The sequence below is a fragment of the Hibiscus syriacus genome, unplaced genomic scaffold, assembly GCF_006381635.1.
Source record: "Hibiscus syriacus cultivar Baekdansim isolate YM2019G1 unplaced genomic scaffold, ASM638163v2 tig00110989_pilon, whole genome shotgun sequence".
Taxonomy (NCBI): domain Eukaryota; kingdom Viridiplantae; phylum Streptophyta; class Magnoliopsida; order Malvales; family Malvaceae; genus Hibiscus; species Hibiscus syriacus.
Genome location: NW_024062943.1, coordinates 112,286 through 128,923, shown reverse-complemented (window position 1 = coordinate 128,923; position 16,638 = coordinate 112,286). Strand labels below are relative to the sequence as shown.

General features: G+C 33.3%; 1 protein-coding gene across 2 annotated transcripts; it reads right to left on the bottom strand.

The window, feature by feature from the left end:
• Positions 1–600: 600 nt before the first annotated feature.
• LOC120149136 (mitochondrial import receptor subunit TOM20-like) lies at positions 601–3,229 on the bottom strand. Of its 2 annotated transcripts, XM_039162026.1 has the most exons (7): positions 3,017–3,229; positions 2,713–2,791; positions 2,452–2,621; positions 2,314–2,361; positions 1,814–1,900; positions 849–969; positions 601–644 (listed from the first exon to the last, which is right to left on the bottom strand). In XM_039162026.1, the coding sequence occupies exons 1-7, from the start codon at positions 3,113–3,115 to the stop codon at positions 637–639; spliced, it is 612 nt and encodes a 203-aa protein (XP_039017957.1). In that variant the 5' UTR covers positions 3,116–3,229; the 3' UTR covers positions 601–636. The 2 variants fall into 2 exon arrangements, with proteins under 2 accessions (XP_039017957.1, XP_039017956.1); XM_039162025.1 differs by lacking the exon at positions 601–644 and having other exon boundaries at positions 658–969.
• Positions 3,230–16,638: the final 13,409 nt, after the last annotated feature.

The window sequence follows — 16,638 nt, the reverse complement described above, 5'->3', positions numbered from 1 at the left end:
TTATACTGTTGTAAGTGAATAAAATAAAAAAATGTAACACTTAACACATACTTGCACCGGTGTAAGTATGTACATCTCTCAATAACTTGGCATCTAATAATAAACTCATAATTATACTGGTGTAAGTATGTTTATATATTTTCAAAGAAATAAAAAATTATAAATTATAAAAAAAAATATTAAGTTATTTGTGTGCAAATTTTATTAATATATATATATATATTAGAACAATAAAAAATTATATTAAATTATTTTGTAAAAATATAATAAATAAAAATTTAATTATAAACTTAATTTATTAATAGTTAACCATTGATTAAACATTTAACAAAATTAGTAACTATAATCTTAATTGTTAACTATCGTTTGTAGTGGTTAGATTAACCGAAACCGTTTAATATTAACGATTCCGTCAATTAATATGTTAAATGTAACGGTTATTTCGGTTAATGATTATGGGTTTTTTAAACACCCCTAATTTTACTATACATCTGATATCTAAGAAGAATATAAAATATTTAAAGAAATAAGATAATAAAATACTAAAGGAGGCGAAGGAATTATTTAACAAAATGATTGCTCCACTCGCCTTCACTATAGAAGAACGGCGCATGCTAGACTACCTACGGATACAGATCAACAAGGCAATGCCAAATATTGAAACCCAGAATGCTTATTATCATTGTATCTGTCAAATGACTAAATCCAGAACAAATATCCAACCAGGATGGCCACCCTAAGGGGAAAACAAAATGGGAACAATTCACTTGCTCCAATTTACTACATCTCACCACCTCAATCTGTAACCTTCTAACCAAATATAACCAGAAGCAAACGCCTTTATCGTGAAGGAGGTGGCGGAACATGGGATTTCGCCATTCCCACCCATGCAACGATTCCAACAGCAAGGATTACCCATCCAAATACGTCATACTTAAAATCACTGCTCTTCTTCTTCTTCTTGGGTGCCTGGAAATATATAAATGAATCAGCAAAAATATTCTATGAACTTAGAGCAAAGCGATGGACACTGTTTATTAAAGTTTCTTAGGGCTCTGAAGTCCGAACTCCGAGGCCAAGAATGAAGAACCCATGCACAGAAATTTTATTCTGTTCATTAATTGAAAACCGGTTACTAAAAAATTAACAATGATTGTGTATTTGTAGTCCCCAATCAATCCTTTGAACTTGATGTCTGAAAAAAAACTAGGAGTGTTAAGAACACTTTCTTTCCTTATCAATTACAGCTCTTTGAGCTAGAATACATACCTACCAAGCAGGACTATTTTATCACTTATGCCTCACAAAAACCATCATCAAATTTCTAATGAACATCAAAGTCTGACAAAGAAAATTCATTTGAAAATTGTTGCCATCCCTGGAACAGCAGTATGCAAGGCCAAGGGGCCAAGTTTTCAACATCCTGTTACAATTGTTGTTGTGGGAGGGAGGAACCCAAGACCCAAGGAATGTGCAATTTATCGTGGATCAGTCAGAAATGCAGAACATGTAGAATTTCTAAATGATTGAGATGCAACCTTACGCCAATGTTGAAACTTGAAATATTTATCTGAGTCCATGGTTGGAGAACGAGGTTAATGATTTGAAACAAAAATAGCAGAATCGGGGCTTACATATAATTATATGAATACATAATGAACTTATTTATACAACATAGTAACTGCTAACTTAGATCGTGTGGCGAGAGAGGACAATGCAAGCAAGCAAGCACTTCCACGGAAAAGGAAGTATGGGAACCAGCAGGGAAGGCTTGGAAGTCAAAGAAGAATATGATTAAGAAAAAGAGACTCACAGTTGAAGCTGAAGAAGCCGAAGATGCCCCACCCATAGTCTGTTGGCTAACTGCGGCCTTTTGGAAATCCATATGTAGCTCTGGAGCCTACAAAGACGAACAAATTCCAAGCTTTATTAGGAAGTTTAGGCAAGAGACAGCACCGGATATAAAAGATATCACCCTTATTAAAAACCTAGGCAGTTCAGAAGGATACTCCTCAACCAACACTCCTTTGATACTTTTCTTCTCTTCCCCAAGGAAAATAAACATATCCATTTGACACAAGGAGATTAAAGAAATCCAAACCAGCTTAGCCTCAGTAAAACAAAAGGAAAACATCGACCCACTAACCTGGTATAGTAACCAAATATTTGATTATATAATTAAGCACAAGCCATAACTTTATCATTGATGAAGTTCACTTCAAATAATTATCACATCAAACAATGCAGCTAAAATGCTAAAAACATCAATATTAGTTAAATCATGTAGTTGTATATAAAGAAAAGCAAGTTTACCTTAGCTGCAACGTCCAAAGACTTCTGATAAAGCTCATTGCCCGGATCCTACAACCCCCAAAATCCCCCAAATTAGCTTCCAAAAACTCTCGATTTGTGATTTTCAAAACGAACAAAAGAGGAAAACAAAGAAGTTACCGCATCAACTGCTTTCTGGAAAAACTGCGCTGCCTTATCAAAAGAAACTTTTGCCTCATCAGAATCGGTAGTCATGAATGCAGTAGTGGAGAGCGCGTTTCCCATGCACCATAAAGTTTCGTGCTTGGATGGATTTATCCCCAACGCCTCATCCAATTTCGAAATTGCATCTAAATGATCAATATAAATAGCGTTAGCAAAATAATACTAAAAGGGAAAAAAATACAACAGAGGAATAAATTCAAGAACAAGATAGAATACCATTTATCATCTTCTTTGCATCTGCAACAGTCTGAAACTGAGCTAATTCGAGTAAAGCTCCTCCCCATTTGGTTAAATTCTGCAACCAAATTTTAACATATCACAAAGAAATTCAAAGCAATCATTTTTTATTATAAAAAAGACACAAAACTCAAATCTCAACCCATATAACATTGCGAATAAAAGAACCAAAACTCCATTACTATCGAGATTGATTTACAGAGGAGAGCTATTGCAAACAAAGAAACGAAAAAAATGGGTTTTAGAAAAGGAAAAGAAATAAAGCAATGAAAAAGGAAGGAACCTCGGCGTCAAGAGGGTCCTTGGCGTAGGTGACTTCAGCAGTTTTTCGAGTGTGTTCAGCGACTAATAGGCGATCGAAGTCATCTTGGGAAAACTCCATTTCCGTTGTTGTTCTCTTCTTTTAGTTTCGAAAACCGATTAGTGAGGGCGCTAGGGTGTTATGTATTTCGACAAGTGTGGGGGAAGAGAACATATGATGTGAGAAGTGCGAAGTCGGATAAAGAGACCGTGTTGGCCTTCTATACTTGCGCTCCTTTTGCCTTACTTTTCCACCCTAATGTTTTACTTCACTTCCACGTCGCGGACAGCCAAAGTCTCCCGTTCAACCTTATTTGTATTCTTTTTTCAGAATTTGCTTCAGCTTTACCTTTTAACTTCAAATACTAATAAATTTCAGCAAGAACCAAGTGATCGTTGGTGATACATTATGAGATTATTATAATTAAAATTATGTTTAAAAATTAATTATTGATATGTTAGGATTAGAGATAAAAACAAACTTATTAGATAATTTTTTAGAATAAAATACACAAATGGTCTCCAGATTATAGGATATTGTTTTATTAAATCTATCGACTATTAAAAGTTATAAAATGATCTTCAGACTATAAAGTGTTGCTTTATTGAGTCTCTCGACTATTAAAAGTTACAAAATGATCACCGACTATTCATTATGTTCCAAACTCATCATTTTCCGCTAAAAAGTTAACGACTTTTGAGTTGAATGTTAATATGTTGACTGTGATATGGTAAAATTTAATCCTAAACTCTCAAACGACTATCTTATCCCGATCATCGTGTTAACTTTCAACTTAAACAAAAATTAATTTTTTAATAGAAGATGTTGAGTTTGGAACATAATGAATAGACGGATGACCATTTTGTAACTTTTAATAGTCGAGAGACTTAACAAAATAACATTCTATAGTAAAAGGAGTATTTTGTAACTTTTAATAATCGAGAAGCTTAATAAAGAAGTATTCTATAATCAAGGTATTACAAATTATTTTATTCAAGATAGTATTTGTTTATATTTTATTCAAATTATTAAATCTAAAACTTCTAAATAAAATAACATTCTCTTTTAACTTAGATGTCACTTAATAGAATTCATATTACAAAAGTCGAATCCTATTTTAGAATTAACTTTTTAATATTAATTTTATAGTTATACTGTAGCGATAAAATTATTATATATTATTTAATTAATTAAATGGTGTTTATTTTATCTTAGATTTAAATTTTATCTTTTTTACTTCATTAAATATATTTAGTAAACAATTTGAGTAATAATATAGAGTATTGCTTTGTTTAAAGAATTAAATTTTAACTAATTGTATTTGTATGATGTATATTTAATGTTGTCGATGATTAAAAAATTAAACAAATGTTATTTTAACTAATTGCTTTGTTCAATAGTCACTTTGTATTGCTTTTTCTAACGGTGAGACTTTCTTTCAACTCAAGACGAGACTAATCCATCTCCTTCCTACCTATCACGGTCTTCCTAGTGAAAGTCCACATAAACATTTCGTAGAATTTCATATGGTCTGCTCTAGTATGAAGCTCATGGAGTATCCAAAGACCAAATCAAACTTAGAGTTTTTCATTTTTGCTTACCAGTATCTGCTAAAGATTGGTTATTTTATTTACCAATAAATTTCATTACTACCTGAGCTGACTTAAAGTGTGTTTTTCTTGAAAGATTTTTTCCAGCAGAAAAGACAAGCGAATTGAGGAAAAACATCATGGGAATTCGACAGAATGAAGGAGAATCACTTTACGATTACTGGGAGCGGTTTAAAAAGCTCTACGCTAATTGTCCGCAACACGACCTATTTGAACAAACGCTCCTTCGGTACTTTTATGAGGGAATGCTTCTAGTAGAAAAAAGATAGTAGATGCCGCCAGTGGAGGTGCCCTCATCAACATGACCCTAGAAGTAGCAAGGAATCGAATTTTTATAATGGCTGCTATTTCACAGCAATTTGGCCCCTCAAGTGAACATAGTCGACGAGTTCACAAAGTAAGTGTTGTTTCACTTAAAAATAAAATTGAAAAATTAACTGGTGTAGTTAATTCTCTTATTTCAGGAAAAATTGGAGTAACAAGAGTATGCAAGATATGTACAATGCCAGATCACCTAACGGATTGCTGCCTGATGCTACAAGAGGAGTCTAACGCTCAAGTCAATTCGGTGGGTAACTTTCCAGGACCTCCACAAAGGCCTTATAACCCACACGGCAAAGCCTTCAGTCCTGGATGGAAGGACCATCTGAACTTCAATTACATGAACAATCAGAGAGCAAATCAAAATTATCAACAGATGTTGTCTATGCCACAACAACAAGAAAAATCATCATTGTAGTTAATTGTTAAGAGACTAGCTTTGTCTCTAGAAAAATTCAAAAATCGCACCGAGGCTCGTATTCAAGAGATCGAAAAGCAAACGAGTCAACTGGCTCAAACTGTGGGACGTTTAGAGTCTCAAGGAAGATTGTTGTCACAAACTGAAGCTAATCCGAGAGAAAATGTTAGCACAATCACCCTCCGAAGTGGTACCGTTATTTCACCTAAGGTCCCAGAAGAGAATGTCGCACCGCCCAAAATGAAAAAAGAAACCAAAATGACACCTCCACCTATTTCAGGTATTGTATGTAATCTTCTTCCCTTTCACCTTACGAAGTTTCGCATTCTTTTCCTTCTAGATTAATGAAGCGAGAAAAGCTAGCTGAAGATAAGGAGATCATGGACATATTCCAAAAAGTGGAGATAAACATTTCGCTTATTGAGGTAATCTGGAAGTTGCCAAAGTATGCTAGATACCTTAAAGACCTTTCAACCAAAAAAGACAACTCATAGGAAATGAAAAGGTAAATCTGGCGAAAACGTATCAACAATTTCCACCGAAGTATAATGACCAAGACATGTTCATCATACCTTGTAAGAATGGAAAAATTGGAATCAAACGTGCCATGTGCAATTTAGGCGCATCGATCAATGTGATGCATCTCTCTGTTTATAATATGATTTTCATTGTTCCTCTGAAAGAAATTAGAGACACTATTCAACTTGTTGACAGATCAATTATCTATCCCGACTGTAAAAGTAAGAAGTATGATCTGAGATCAACGGAGCCGATATAGATTGAGCAAGAAACCAAGAAGATAATCGCTAATGTTACAGACTGCAGCTTTACCGTGCTTTTTTTATGGAGGAAAGTGGGAATAGGAGAGGGATATCTCCTTTTTGTTTTCTGCTTTTTAAATGTCCTTTGCTATCTTGTTAGTTGATTGTCATTCTGTTTAATTTAGTGTGGGTTAATTGCATAGTACGTCTATAATTTAAGAGCCGAACTTTAAACCAGTCCTTATATTTTAAAAGACTTAAATATTGCTCCCTAAAGCATGCATGTTTTACAAAGTTTGTACTTAAAAGTTTTTTAGTCCATTATACCCCTTGATTTTATTTTATTTTATTTTATCTATTTGTAACCCCCTCAGACCGATGCAGATAACCCGATCCGATCTGGAGTGTCAAATTAGGGCCACCAGAGCGACCCACTGTAAAAATAGCGAAACATTCAAAACTTTTATTAAAACATGTAACTCAAAATTGTTTTATCAGCATTCAGAAATAAAAACAGATTTTTCAGACTCGTATATAAAATAAAATACAATTACATGCCCCCTAATCACATGTGTCATACTCTGTAAGCAACGCCAGAAAAACTCCCTTATGGATATCAATAGCTGCACTGGTACAATTTTTTTAACTTTCAATGGTGAGTAATAGAGTGAGCTTCGGAAAGCTCAGTAATACAGAACTACCTGATGATGCTATAGGACATGCAGATAAATGGAAAACCATAATTTCCTTAATTAATCAAACATATACCAGTTGCGGGATAATCTGGGGTTCCATTAGTAGTTCATCGAGTAGAATCCATGAATCTCAGTTTATAATAAACCTTTCATATAGTCATGTTTTCATGAGGTTGAATAGGATATCTAGTGTGTTCCATCAGTACGATAAAATCATAATAGGTACACTAATCAAATGATAGTTCAGTAAAATCCCATAAACCATACTGTAGTGGAGCTTTTTAAACTCGTTTTTTAAACCATCTTACAAAGAGTTAACCTAAGGGAACATCTTAGGGCCTGAGAGCCTACCCAAGATAGATTTTGGGGCCGTGGGGCCTACCTAAGAACACATCTTAGGGCAGCAGGGCCTACCCGAGAATGATATCAGGGCTGCAGAGCCTACCTAAGAGTCACATTAGGTCCATAAAAATTTTCCAGCTTGATCAGAGCTGTACTTTACAAATCTGTATCTCCAAGATACAGTTTATACAATGATAAAAATCCATAAGCCATCACCGTTAAGTCGGTGCATCCATAAAACAATAACCATAGATTTCAGTGTACCACATGTTAAAACAATAAAACAATTTTTTAAAATATAAGGAACACACTAGAGAATCCAAATATTTTTTAGATATTTTGTAGTTATCAATATGGATAACATGAACTTGTGCAATTTGATCGGATTCCAGTAATAAGATCTTATTGAAGAGAATCGATTTCTAACCGATCTAATCAGATATTTCAGATTGATACTTTAGAATTCCACTAAGTTTCTATGTGCATCAGGAAAACATTCAGGAACCTTTATACATAATAATTCTAAATTCAGATTTACTGCGAGTGATTTCATTATCCAAACAATCAGGGGTATTCAGGAATATACTTTGAATTCATAGGATTTCAGCCCAATTGAACCAAATGAGGTATTCGAATCTTTTCCTTTGCGTTACTTGCGTTTTCAAACATGACCGAAGTGATTTTAGATGAAAATACAGAATCAAAGATTCAAGTCATTTACAATCTATGACTATCGACCGTATTATCAAACAACTCGAGTTACACAACTCTCAAACTGATGCATGTCAACAAGTCAATTCATTATTCTTCTAGTGTATTCACTCTGCAGATCCATAGATCATCCCCATAATCATCGCTGAATAGATCTCCCAACTGTCTTTATTTCATTTCCATGTTTTAACGATATCAGAAATTACGGACGTACTTGATTCATGGTTCATAACCCATAAAGATAATTCATCATGTAAGTTCAACAGTGTTTCCAGACTCATCCAAATCACTTATTTAATCCTCATTCATTGAGGTTATTTAGTTCATTTAACAATCATGTCTATTCTTATTACTTCAGAGTTTTCCAGAGTAATTCAGACGTTTCTGAATTCCAAATATATTGCATTTCCATTCAGTTTAATTTGGTCTTCGTGGTTTATTTGTCGAACAAACGTCTAATTCTTAATACTGAATGCGATCTAGAGTTGAGCTGGATACTTCCAAAATTATCATCTAGCTAAACTTGAGTAGATGAACACGCATTCAAGTAATATCTATGTCGTTCAGGTACTGACATATCATTAAAGTTGATTGGCTTACTTAAGCTGTATTCCATAACTTTTTAAAGGTAGTCCAATACTTATGCTTATTTGGATTCCTTAATTAATCCAAGGCATTTACTTAGAATATGACACAAGGGTATTTTGGTAATTTTGGTGTTCATTTTTATTCCATTTATTTCAGAGCTCGAAGATATCCAATCATTCTTGAACTTGGTGGTATTCTTGGGTCATTTCCATTACAGGGGTATTTTTATCATTTTATAGATTCAGCGTATTTCAATCATTTCCTTCCGTCCGATCTTACTATTAAATTCAATCTTATCATTTATTTTAGTCATTTCGAACAATTATGACAACAGAACACCCCGATAAATTATTCTTCAGGTATTTACTCATAACTCGGATATTTCTAGGTCAAGTGTCTTCTCAGATTTTACAAACGGAAAATCAGGAATTTTCCTGAACTAAGTCAAGATCTTAATAATCAAATTCGTACTTAATCGAGTTAAGTACAAATCCTCAAAGTATTTTCTCATTCAAGGTTAACTAGGACTATTTTACCTCTCAAGGACATTTCTGTAATTTCTTAACCAGATAATTTCAATATTAGTTCTTAACGAAAATAATTATAATTTAGAGATCCTATGATCAATTGCTTTACCGAACATTCTCTTATCTTGAAATGATTCCTTAATAGAATTCTAATATCTTGCACAAACCCTCTAGGGGTTAAAAACCGGTTATCCGTAATTTCCAAGTAAAACTAACATTTCTTATGCACATCAGTAGTTATATCGAATCAATATGTCTTTTCAGAGTTATTAACTAACTTCCATGGACAATTCTTGTCATCCTACAACATAAGGGTATTTTCATAATTTTACCCTACCAAAGTATTCTCATAATTTCTCATCCAAGTACCTTTAACATTTAACCTTTAATGAAATAAATTATAAGTTGCAGATACAGGGCTGATTTCTTTATCAATAATCACAAACTTGTAATTTAATCTAACAATTCCTCAATCTCTTATATTAGTCATTCGATCCGTAATCAGTTACAGAATTTCTACCACATCATATCGAGTGTATAAATTATTCAACTTCACCAAAGTGACCAACAGTATCTTGTTCATGCATTTATCAATATAGACATGTTCCATAAAGCATAAAGAGGTAGTAAAGTATTACCTCGATTTCCGTGTAATACTGATCGACCATAAAAATTCCATTCGAATGCCTTTGATCTTCAATTCAACTTCCAATAATTCCTCAGATGCATATCAACATAAATTATATCAGAAACGGAGCTTAATTGCGATAAATGGATCGAATCGGGTGATAAATCAGTGAAAAACAGCTTACCAGGTTCGAATTTGGCGAAACGGACTTCGGATTCGGATTCAGGACGTCGAAAAACATAAAATATGACTTTTCGAAAATTTTGACTTTTCAGTCAAAATCAACGTCAAAGGGTTTGACTGGAAATTTTGAGTCCTTCGGGTATGAATTTGGCAAAACAGACTACGGAATCGAACTCATGACGTCGATAAAACCCAAACAATAACTCTAGAATTCAAGCTCACCAACTCAATTTCTAGCTTCCAATCATTTTCTCAAGAACCCGAACCTTCAAATATACGAACCCAAATCTAAAATAAATTTCCTCGCCATAAAAATAACTTATTAAAAATCCTTTCTATAATAGAGAGCTCAATTGGTAAAATTGAAAACTAATGGTGCCATCAAAATAGTTAATTACTTAAATTAGTGACTAAATTGATCTTGTAAAAACTATTATGTCATAACTATAAACACTTGGAAATTAAGAGACAAGGTAAAGATCTCACCAAACTTGGATGACACACCTTGTGATTTACCCATTTGCACTTTAATAATAGTTCCCCAAAACCACGTGATTCCATTGCACCATGCTCCATTTCACGTTTATTTTAAATATTTTTCTCTTTCTCTATAACTGCTCCATTTCACGTGATTCCATTGCCAAAGCCAGTGAACAAACGAAAAGAGCAGCTTCCATGTCTGAACCTTCTCCAGGAATACTCGAACTGAACACAAATGATGCTTATAAATTCTGAGTAACTGCTGCTGGTGACCAGCTCGAACCATTTATTTGGCTAGATCATGCAGAAATGACATAATTCGAGGAGGTATAAGAATGTGAAGATAAGGATAAGTTTGGGTTTGTATTTTTGCCTTCCCAAATGATTTCCTCCATTACGTATATACACTCTATAAAAGAGAGACTTTCAAAATATCTCAATTGTATGGTTCCTGGAAATCTAAATAAAATAATAATATTAAAATAATAAAATTCCCATATGTTCATTGTCTTTATCAAAGAGTGTAGGCAACTCAATAGGAATTTGAGAGGCATTCAAGTAAACAACGCACCAGTTAAAGTTGCAATATTCTTTATCACACAAACCACATCATTTCCATTATTTTATTTTTTTCCTTTTGCCAACAAATCCAGCTGTGAATCAACAAGCAGGAAATAATATAACATTTCTTCTAAGCTGGAAAACAATGGATTTCAACCATGTTGCCATTATCTTACTTAAAAAATATATCTCCTATTGAGTGGCCCTTAATAATTACAATAATTGGGGTGTTATAATTTTCCCCTCCTTAAAAGAATTTCATCCTCGAAATTCATTCATGTCACATAATTGCAGAGATGAAACTTCCATCAATTCTTTCATATCTTTCAGTAGCTTTTACAGAAGTATCATTCATCTATTAATTCTTAACCAGCTGAGTATACATTCTCATCAGAACTATCTCTCAGTCCAATAAAATAATCAGAACAAATTTATCCTTGCAGAATGAATTCAGCCTTGGTTACGAGAATAGACTCATAGAGCTGTAACATATCCCCAATTCATTTCTAGAGTCGGGTCAGAAATTCTCAGATGAGTAACTCTCACATGGCTCGTGAAGTACTTTACAGAATTTAGACAGACGTTAATGATATTCCTTTATGCAATGGTAGAGTCCTAACGGATAGAAAACTTAGGTTTGCTCGTTATAGATAGGGACTCAACCTTGGAGTTCCGGCTCAGAGAGGTACGATGTAGTCTAGGGCATGTACTGATCAGACACTTTTAAAATTTGATCGGCCGGTCTATCTTGAAAACTTGACTAAACCTGGCTCTAATACCACTAAATGTAACCCCCTCAAACCGATGCGGATAACCCGATCCGATCTGGAGTGTCACATTAGGGCCACCGGAGCGACCCACTGTAAAAATAGCGAAAATTTTAAAACTTTTATTAAAACATGTAACTCATAATTGCTTTATCAGCATTCAGAAATAAAAACAGATTTTTCAGACTTGTATATAAAATAAAATATAATTACATGCCCCCTAATCATATATACTATACTCTGTAAGCAACGCCAAAAAAAACTTCCTTATGGATATCAATAGTTGCACTGGTACAATTCTTTTAACCTGCAATGGTGAGTAATAGTGTAACATCCCAAATTATAGGTTAGTGACTAAATTGTAAAATTTTAGAATTTGGTGATTAAAGTGGAAAAGTTGAAAAGTTCAATGATTTATGTGGAGATAATCCCTGGAAGTTTTTAGTAATTATCCAAAGTAGTAAAGGGCAAAATGGTCATTTGACAATAAAGATATTTTTATCCCCTTTAATAGGAGATTGAAACGTGGAAGATGAAAACATTTCATCTCTTCTTCCTTTCTTCTTTCTCCTCCCGTAAGAGCTCAAGGGCAAAGGTAAGTTTCTTCGTTAGTTGATTATTTGTTCAAATAAAGGTTGGGTTTTGATCATTGGATGGTAATTAAGCTTAAGGAAAGCTTAATTGGTTCTAAAACAACAAGATGAAAGGTATATGAGAGATTAAAGATTTTGAGTTTTTGAATGAAATCTTGAAATAAAGTTGATAAGTTGAATTTTAAGTTGAATTTGACTTGTCAATAGTTGAATTAAGAGATTTGGAGTGATAGAAAGGAATTTAGAACATGTTGAAAATTGAGTATAATTCTTGAATTTCATTAAGATGAGAGGATTTTGAGAATTAAGATGGATTAAATGAGTACAAATGGGCTTAAGTATGTGTGTTTGAGTTTAGTATATAGAAGAGGTTGAAATATGAAGTGTTTAAGATAAAATGAAGTAAATTTCGTACTGAAATATGATTTCTGGGCAAGGGGAATCGGTACCCATTCAAGGGAATCGGTACCCATTCAATGGGGAATCGATACCCCTCAAGCGAACCAGAAATTCCAAAATCTCATAGGGGAACCGATTCCCCCACAGGAGGGAATCGATTCCCCCTAAAGGAAAAATATGAATATTGGTTTAATAGTTCGTTTAAGTTGCTAGTATCCAATTACAAGGTGTAGGTATCTAATGATTGCCTCAAAATGTACATTTATGTAGATTCTGCGCGTAAAACAATTCCAGAACATTTGGCAAGTAAGATCAATCAAGGGAAAGATAAGAGATTGGAATTGACTAGTGAGGCCAAGGTGAGTGCATACTAGTGATATGTAGTGTTTAATGGAAATAAGACTTGCGATGAGTCTATTTCCTAGAGTAATATGCATGAAGTCATGGACATGATTATGTGTTGTTATAATTATATGTGATTATCTATATTACATTGATTGTATGTATGCATGACTAAAGATAATGATATGCATTGTATATGCTATATGATTTATGTAAAACTTTATTATGTAATAATGGAAAACATAGAATAAGTTATATGCTAGAGTCATACGAAATGAAATGAACACGAGAGAATAAGATAATCAAGTATAAGTCATATGATATGGTATAAGTGATTATACGAGAAATGTTAGGAGACTCTAAGAGAATAGTATGAATTCGAGGGCATAAATAAGGATATATAAGTTATATAGGGAAGATTGATAAATTAAAGGAAACTATGGTTTATGTATTAAAGTGAAGAGCTACAAAGTTTTATTAAAGAGTATTGTGGAAGTCATGAGAAATTGAACTAAATAAATAGATGATTTATGTGAGTGGAAAAGGAAAATGATATAAAATAAGTGGAAATTATTTATAAGATAGAATGAGACTAATTGAACCTGTAATATAAACTTTATAAAGAAGTACTTGGGTAAAATCATTATATGATACAATTATAGAGTATTACTATACAAATTATATTAAAATATGATATATGAGAATATGAGTAAGTTTATAGGTTATTGATAGGACATATAAGAATATATAAATGTATGATGATATGAAAAGGGAACTAAGTTTAATGATGTTGAACTCTATGAGTAGAAGTTATGTGATTATAAGTAACATGATTATATGATCACAAGATATAATACATGATATGAGATATATGAAAGAGAAATATATGTTATATGAATATATATGACTATGCGATTATATGGAAATGTTCTACGCGTAAGTGAACCATGTGTTTATATGTATATGGGATATGTGATTTATATGACGATGAGCTATGTGAAAGAACTACATGACTATGTGTATATGTGAATGTATGTTAACATAAATATTAATGCCCATGTTATGTGTCATGAGAGCTAGGGGTATAGTTGGCATGCAAAGAGTCGAGGGTCTACGCGGTCCTTCGGGACATATATGTATTCTTTGGAACATGTGTGAAGTCCGGTGAGACACATACTTGATCCTTGGCATATGTATATGATTCTTAAGGAATGATATGTGGTCATTCGGGACATATATGTATTCTTTGGAACATGTGTGAAGTCTGGTGAGACACATACTTGATCCCTAGTATATGTATATAATTCTTAAGGAATGATATGTGGTCCTTATGGACATTATTATATGGCACTACGGTGCAATTCTACGCGGCACTCCGGTGCAATTATACGTGGCACTTCGGTGCAATTATACGAGCTGTGGTGATAACATAGTGCACAACCTCTATAGACTCGCATATCTATAGTTCTCACATTTGTACATGGGCTTTGAAAAGAGAACATAATTTGATATAATGATATGTGTATTTCTCGTGACATGGTAGAAGTGCATATATGTCATGGTGATATGAGATACTATGCGTTTATGTATTATATGATTATAGAAATTAGTAATGTATTGTGGCATATTAAAATATATATAATATGTTTATATTCATTATATGCTCATATGACAGAATTGAAGTAATGACAAGGGAATTAGTAAGGATAAACAGGTTGGTGATATGAGAACAATGTATGTGATATATGTATATGATGTGTGATATGAATTGCATGATATGATATATATGTGATAGGGGTTATGGTATCTGTTACATAATATACATGAATATATGTTGATGTATATGTAATTGAGTTGTATAATTTGATAGCATAAAACAATCAAGCATGATTAGTGGGTATGAATTCCATTAGATGTGTTTTCTTTATGCCTCACTAAGTCATCGACTTAGCGTGTGAGTGTTTCACACGTAGGTTACAGAAAGTGAATATAGAAGCTGTGAGGAGCAATACAGGTCAGCATCTCCCTTACAAAATTTCAGATCAGAAAATAGAGGATTTAAATGTTTTTGGTTATTTTGAGTATAGTTGGAATGTACTAATTGGTTGAATTAAGTATGCTCTGATTGATTTTGGTTATTGTGGCCAGTTTATGTAACTAAACCGCTTTTACTTTAATGAAATGTTTAATTTTTTTTTGAATTTTGTCAAGAGTCAAAGTTTGAAAAGTCAATGTGACACCTCATACTCGGATCCGGGTCGGATACGGGTTGGGGTGTTACAAATAGAGTGAGCTTCGGAAAGCTCAGTAATACAGAACTACCTGATGATGCTAAAGGACATGCAGATAAATGGAAAGCCATAATTTCCTTAGTTATTCAAACGTATACCAGTTGCGGGATAATCTGGGGTTCCATTAGTAGTTCATCAAGTAGAATCCATGAATCTCAGTTTATAATAAACCTTTCATACAGTCACGTTTTCATGAGGCCGAATAGGATATCTAGTGTGTTCCATCAGTACGATAAAATCATAATAGGTACACTAATCAAATGATAGTTCAGTAAAATCCCATAAACCATACTGTAGTGGAGCTTTTTAAACTCGTTTTTAAACCATCTTACAAAGAGTTAACCTAAGGGAACATCTTAGGGCCTGAGAGCCTACTCAAGATAGATTTCGGGGCCGTGGGGCCAATCTAAGAACACATCTTAGGGCCGTAGGGCCTACCCGAGAATGATCTCAGGCCACAGAGCCTACCTAAGAGTCACATTAGGTCCATAAAAATTTTCCAGCTTGATCAGAGTTGTACTTTACAAATCTGTATCTCCAAGATACAGTTTATACAATGATACAAATCCATAAACCATCACCGATAAGTCGGTGTATCCATAAAACAGTAACCATAGATTTCAATGTACCACATGTTAAAACAATAAAACAATTTTTTAAAATATAAGGAACACACTAGAGAATCCAAATATTTTCAGATGTATTTTGTAGTTGTCAATATGGATAACATGAACTTGTGTAATTTGATCAGATTCCAGTAATAAGATCTTATTGAAGAGAATCGATTTCTAACCGATCTAATTAGACATTTTAGATTGATACTTTAGAATTCCACTAAGTTTCTATGTGCATCAGGAAAACGTTCAGGAACCTTTATACATAATAATTCTAAATTTAGATTTACTGCGAGTGATTCCATTATCCAAACAATCAGGGGTATTCAGGAATATACTTTGAATTCATAGGATTTCAGCCCAATTGAACCAAATGAGGTATTCCGAATCTTTTCCTTCTGCGTTACTTGCATTTTCAAACATGACCGAAGTGATTTTAGATGAAAATAAAGAATCAAAGATTCAAGTCATTTACAATCTATGACTATCGACCGTATTATCAAACAACTCGAGTTACAACTCTCAAACTGATGCATGTCAACAAGTCAATTCATTATTCTTCCAGTGTATTCACTCTGCAGATCCATAGATCATCCCCATAATTATCGCTAAATAGATCTCCCAACTGTCTTTATTTCATTTCCATGTTTTAACGATATCAGGAAGTACAGACGTACTTGATTTATGGTTCATAACCCATAAAGATAATTCATCATGTAAGTTCAATAGTGTTTCCAGACTCATCCAAATCACTTATTTAATCCTCATTCATT

What these genes read in the sequence shown, in the direction of transcription:
- LOC120149136 (XM_039162026.1), bottom strand. Translation starts at nt 3,115, where the DNA reads ATGGAGTTTTCCCAAGATGACTTCGATCGCCTATTAGTCGCTGAACAC. An exon ending in AGGACCCTCTTGACGCCGAG is followed by an intron (nt 2,792 to 3,016) that starts GTTCCTTCCTTT and finishes ATTTGGTTGCAG; the next exon opens with AATTTAACCAAATGGGGAGG. An exon ending in CGGCTTCTTCAGCTTCAACT is followed by an intron (nt 970 to 1,813) that starts GTGAGTCTCTTT and finishes ATATATTTCCAG; the next exon opens with GCACCCAAGAAGAAGAAGAA.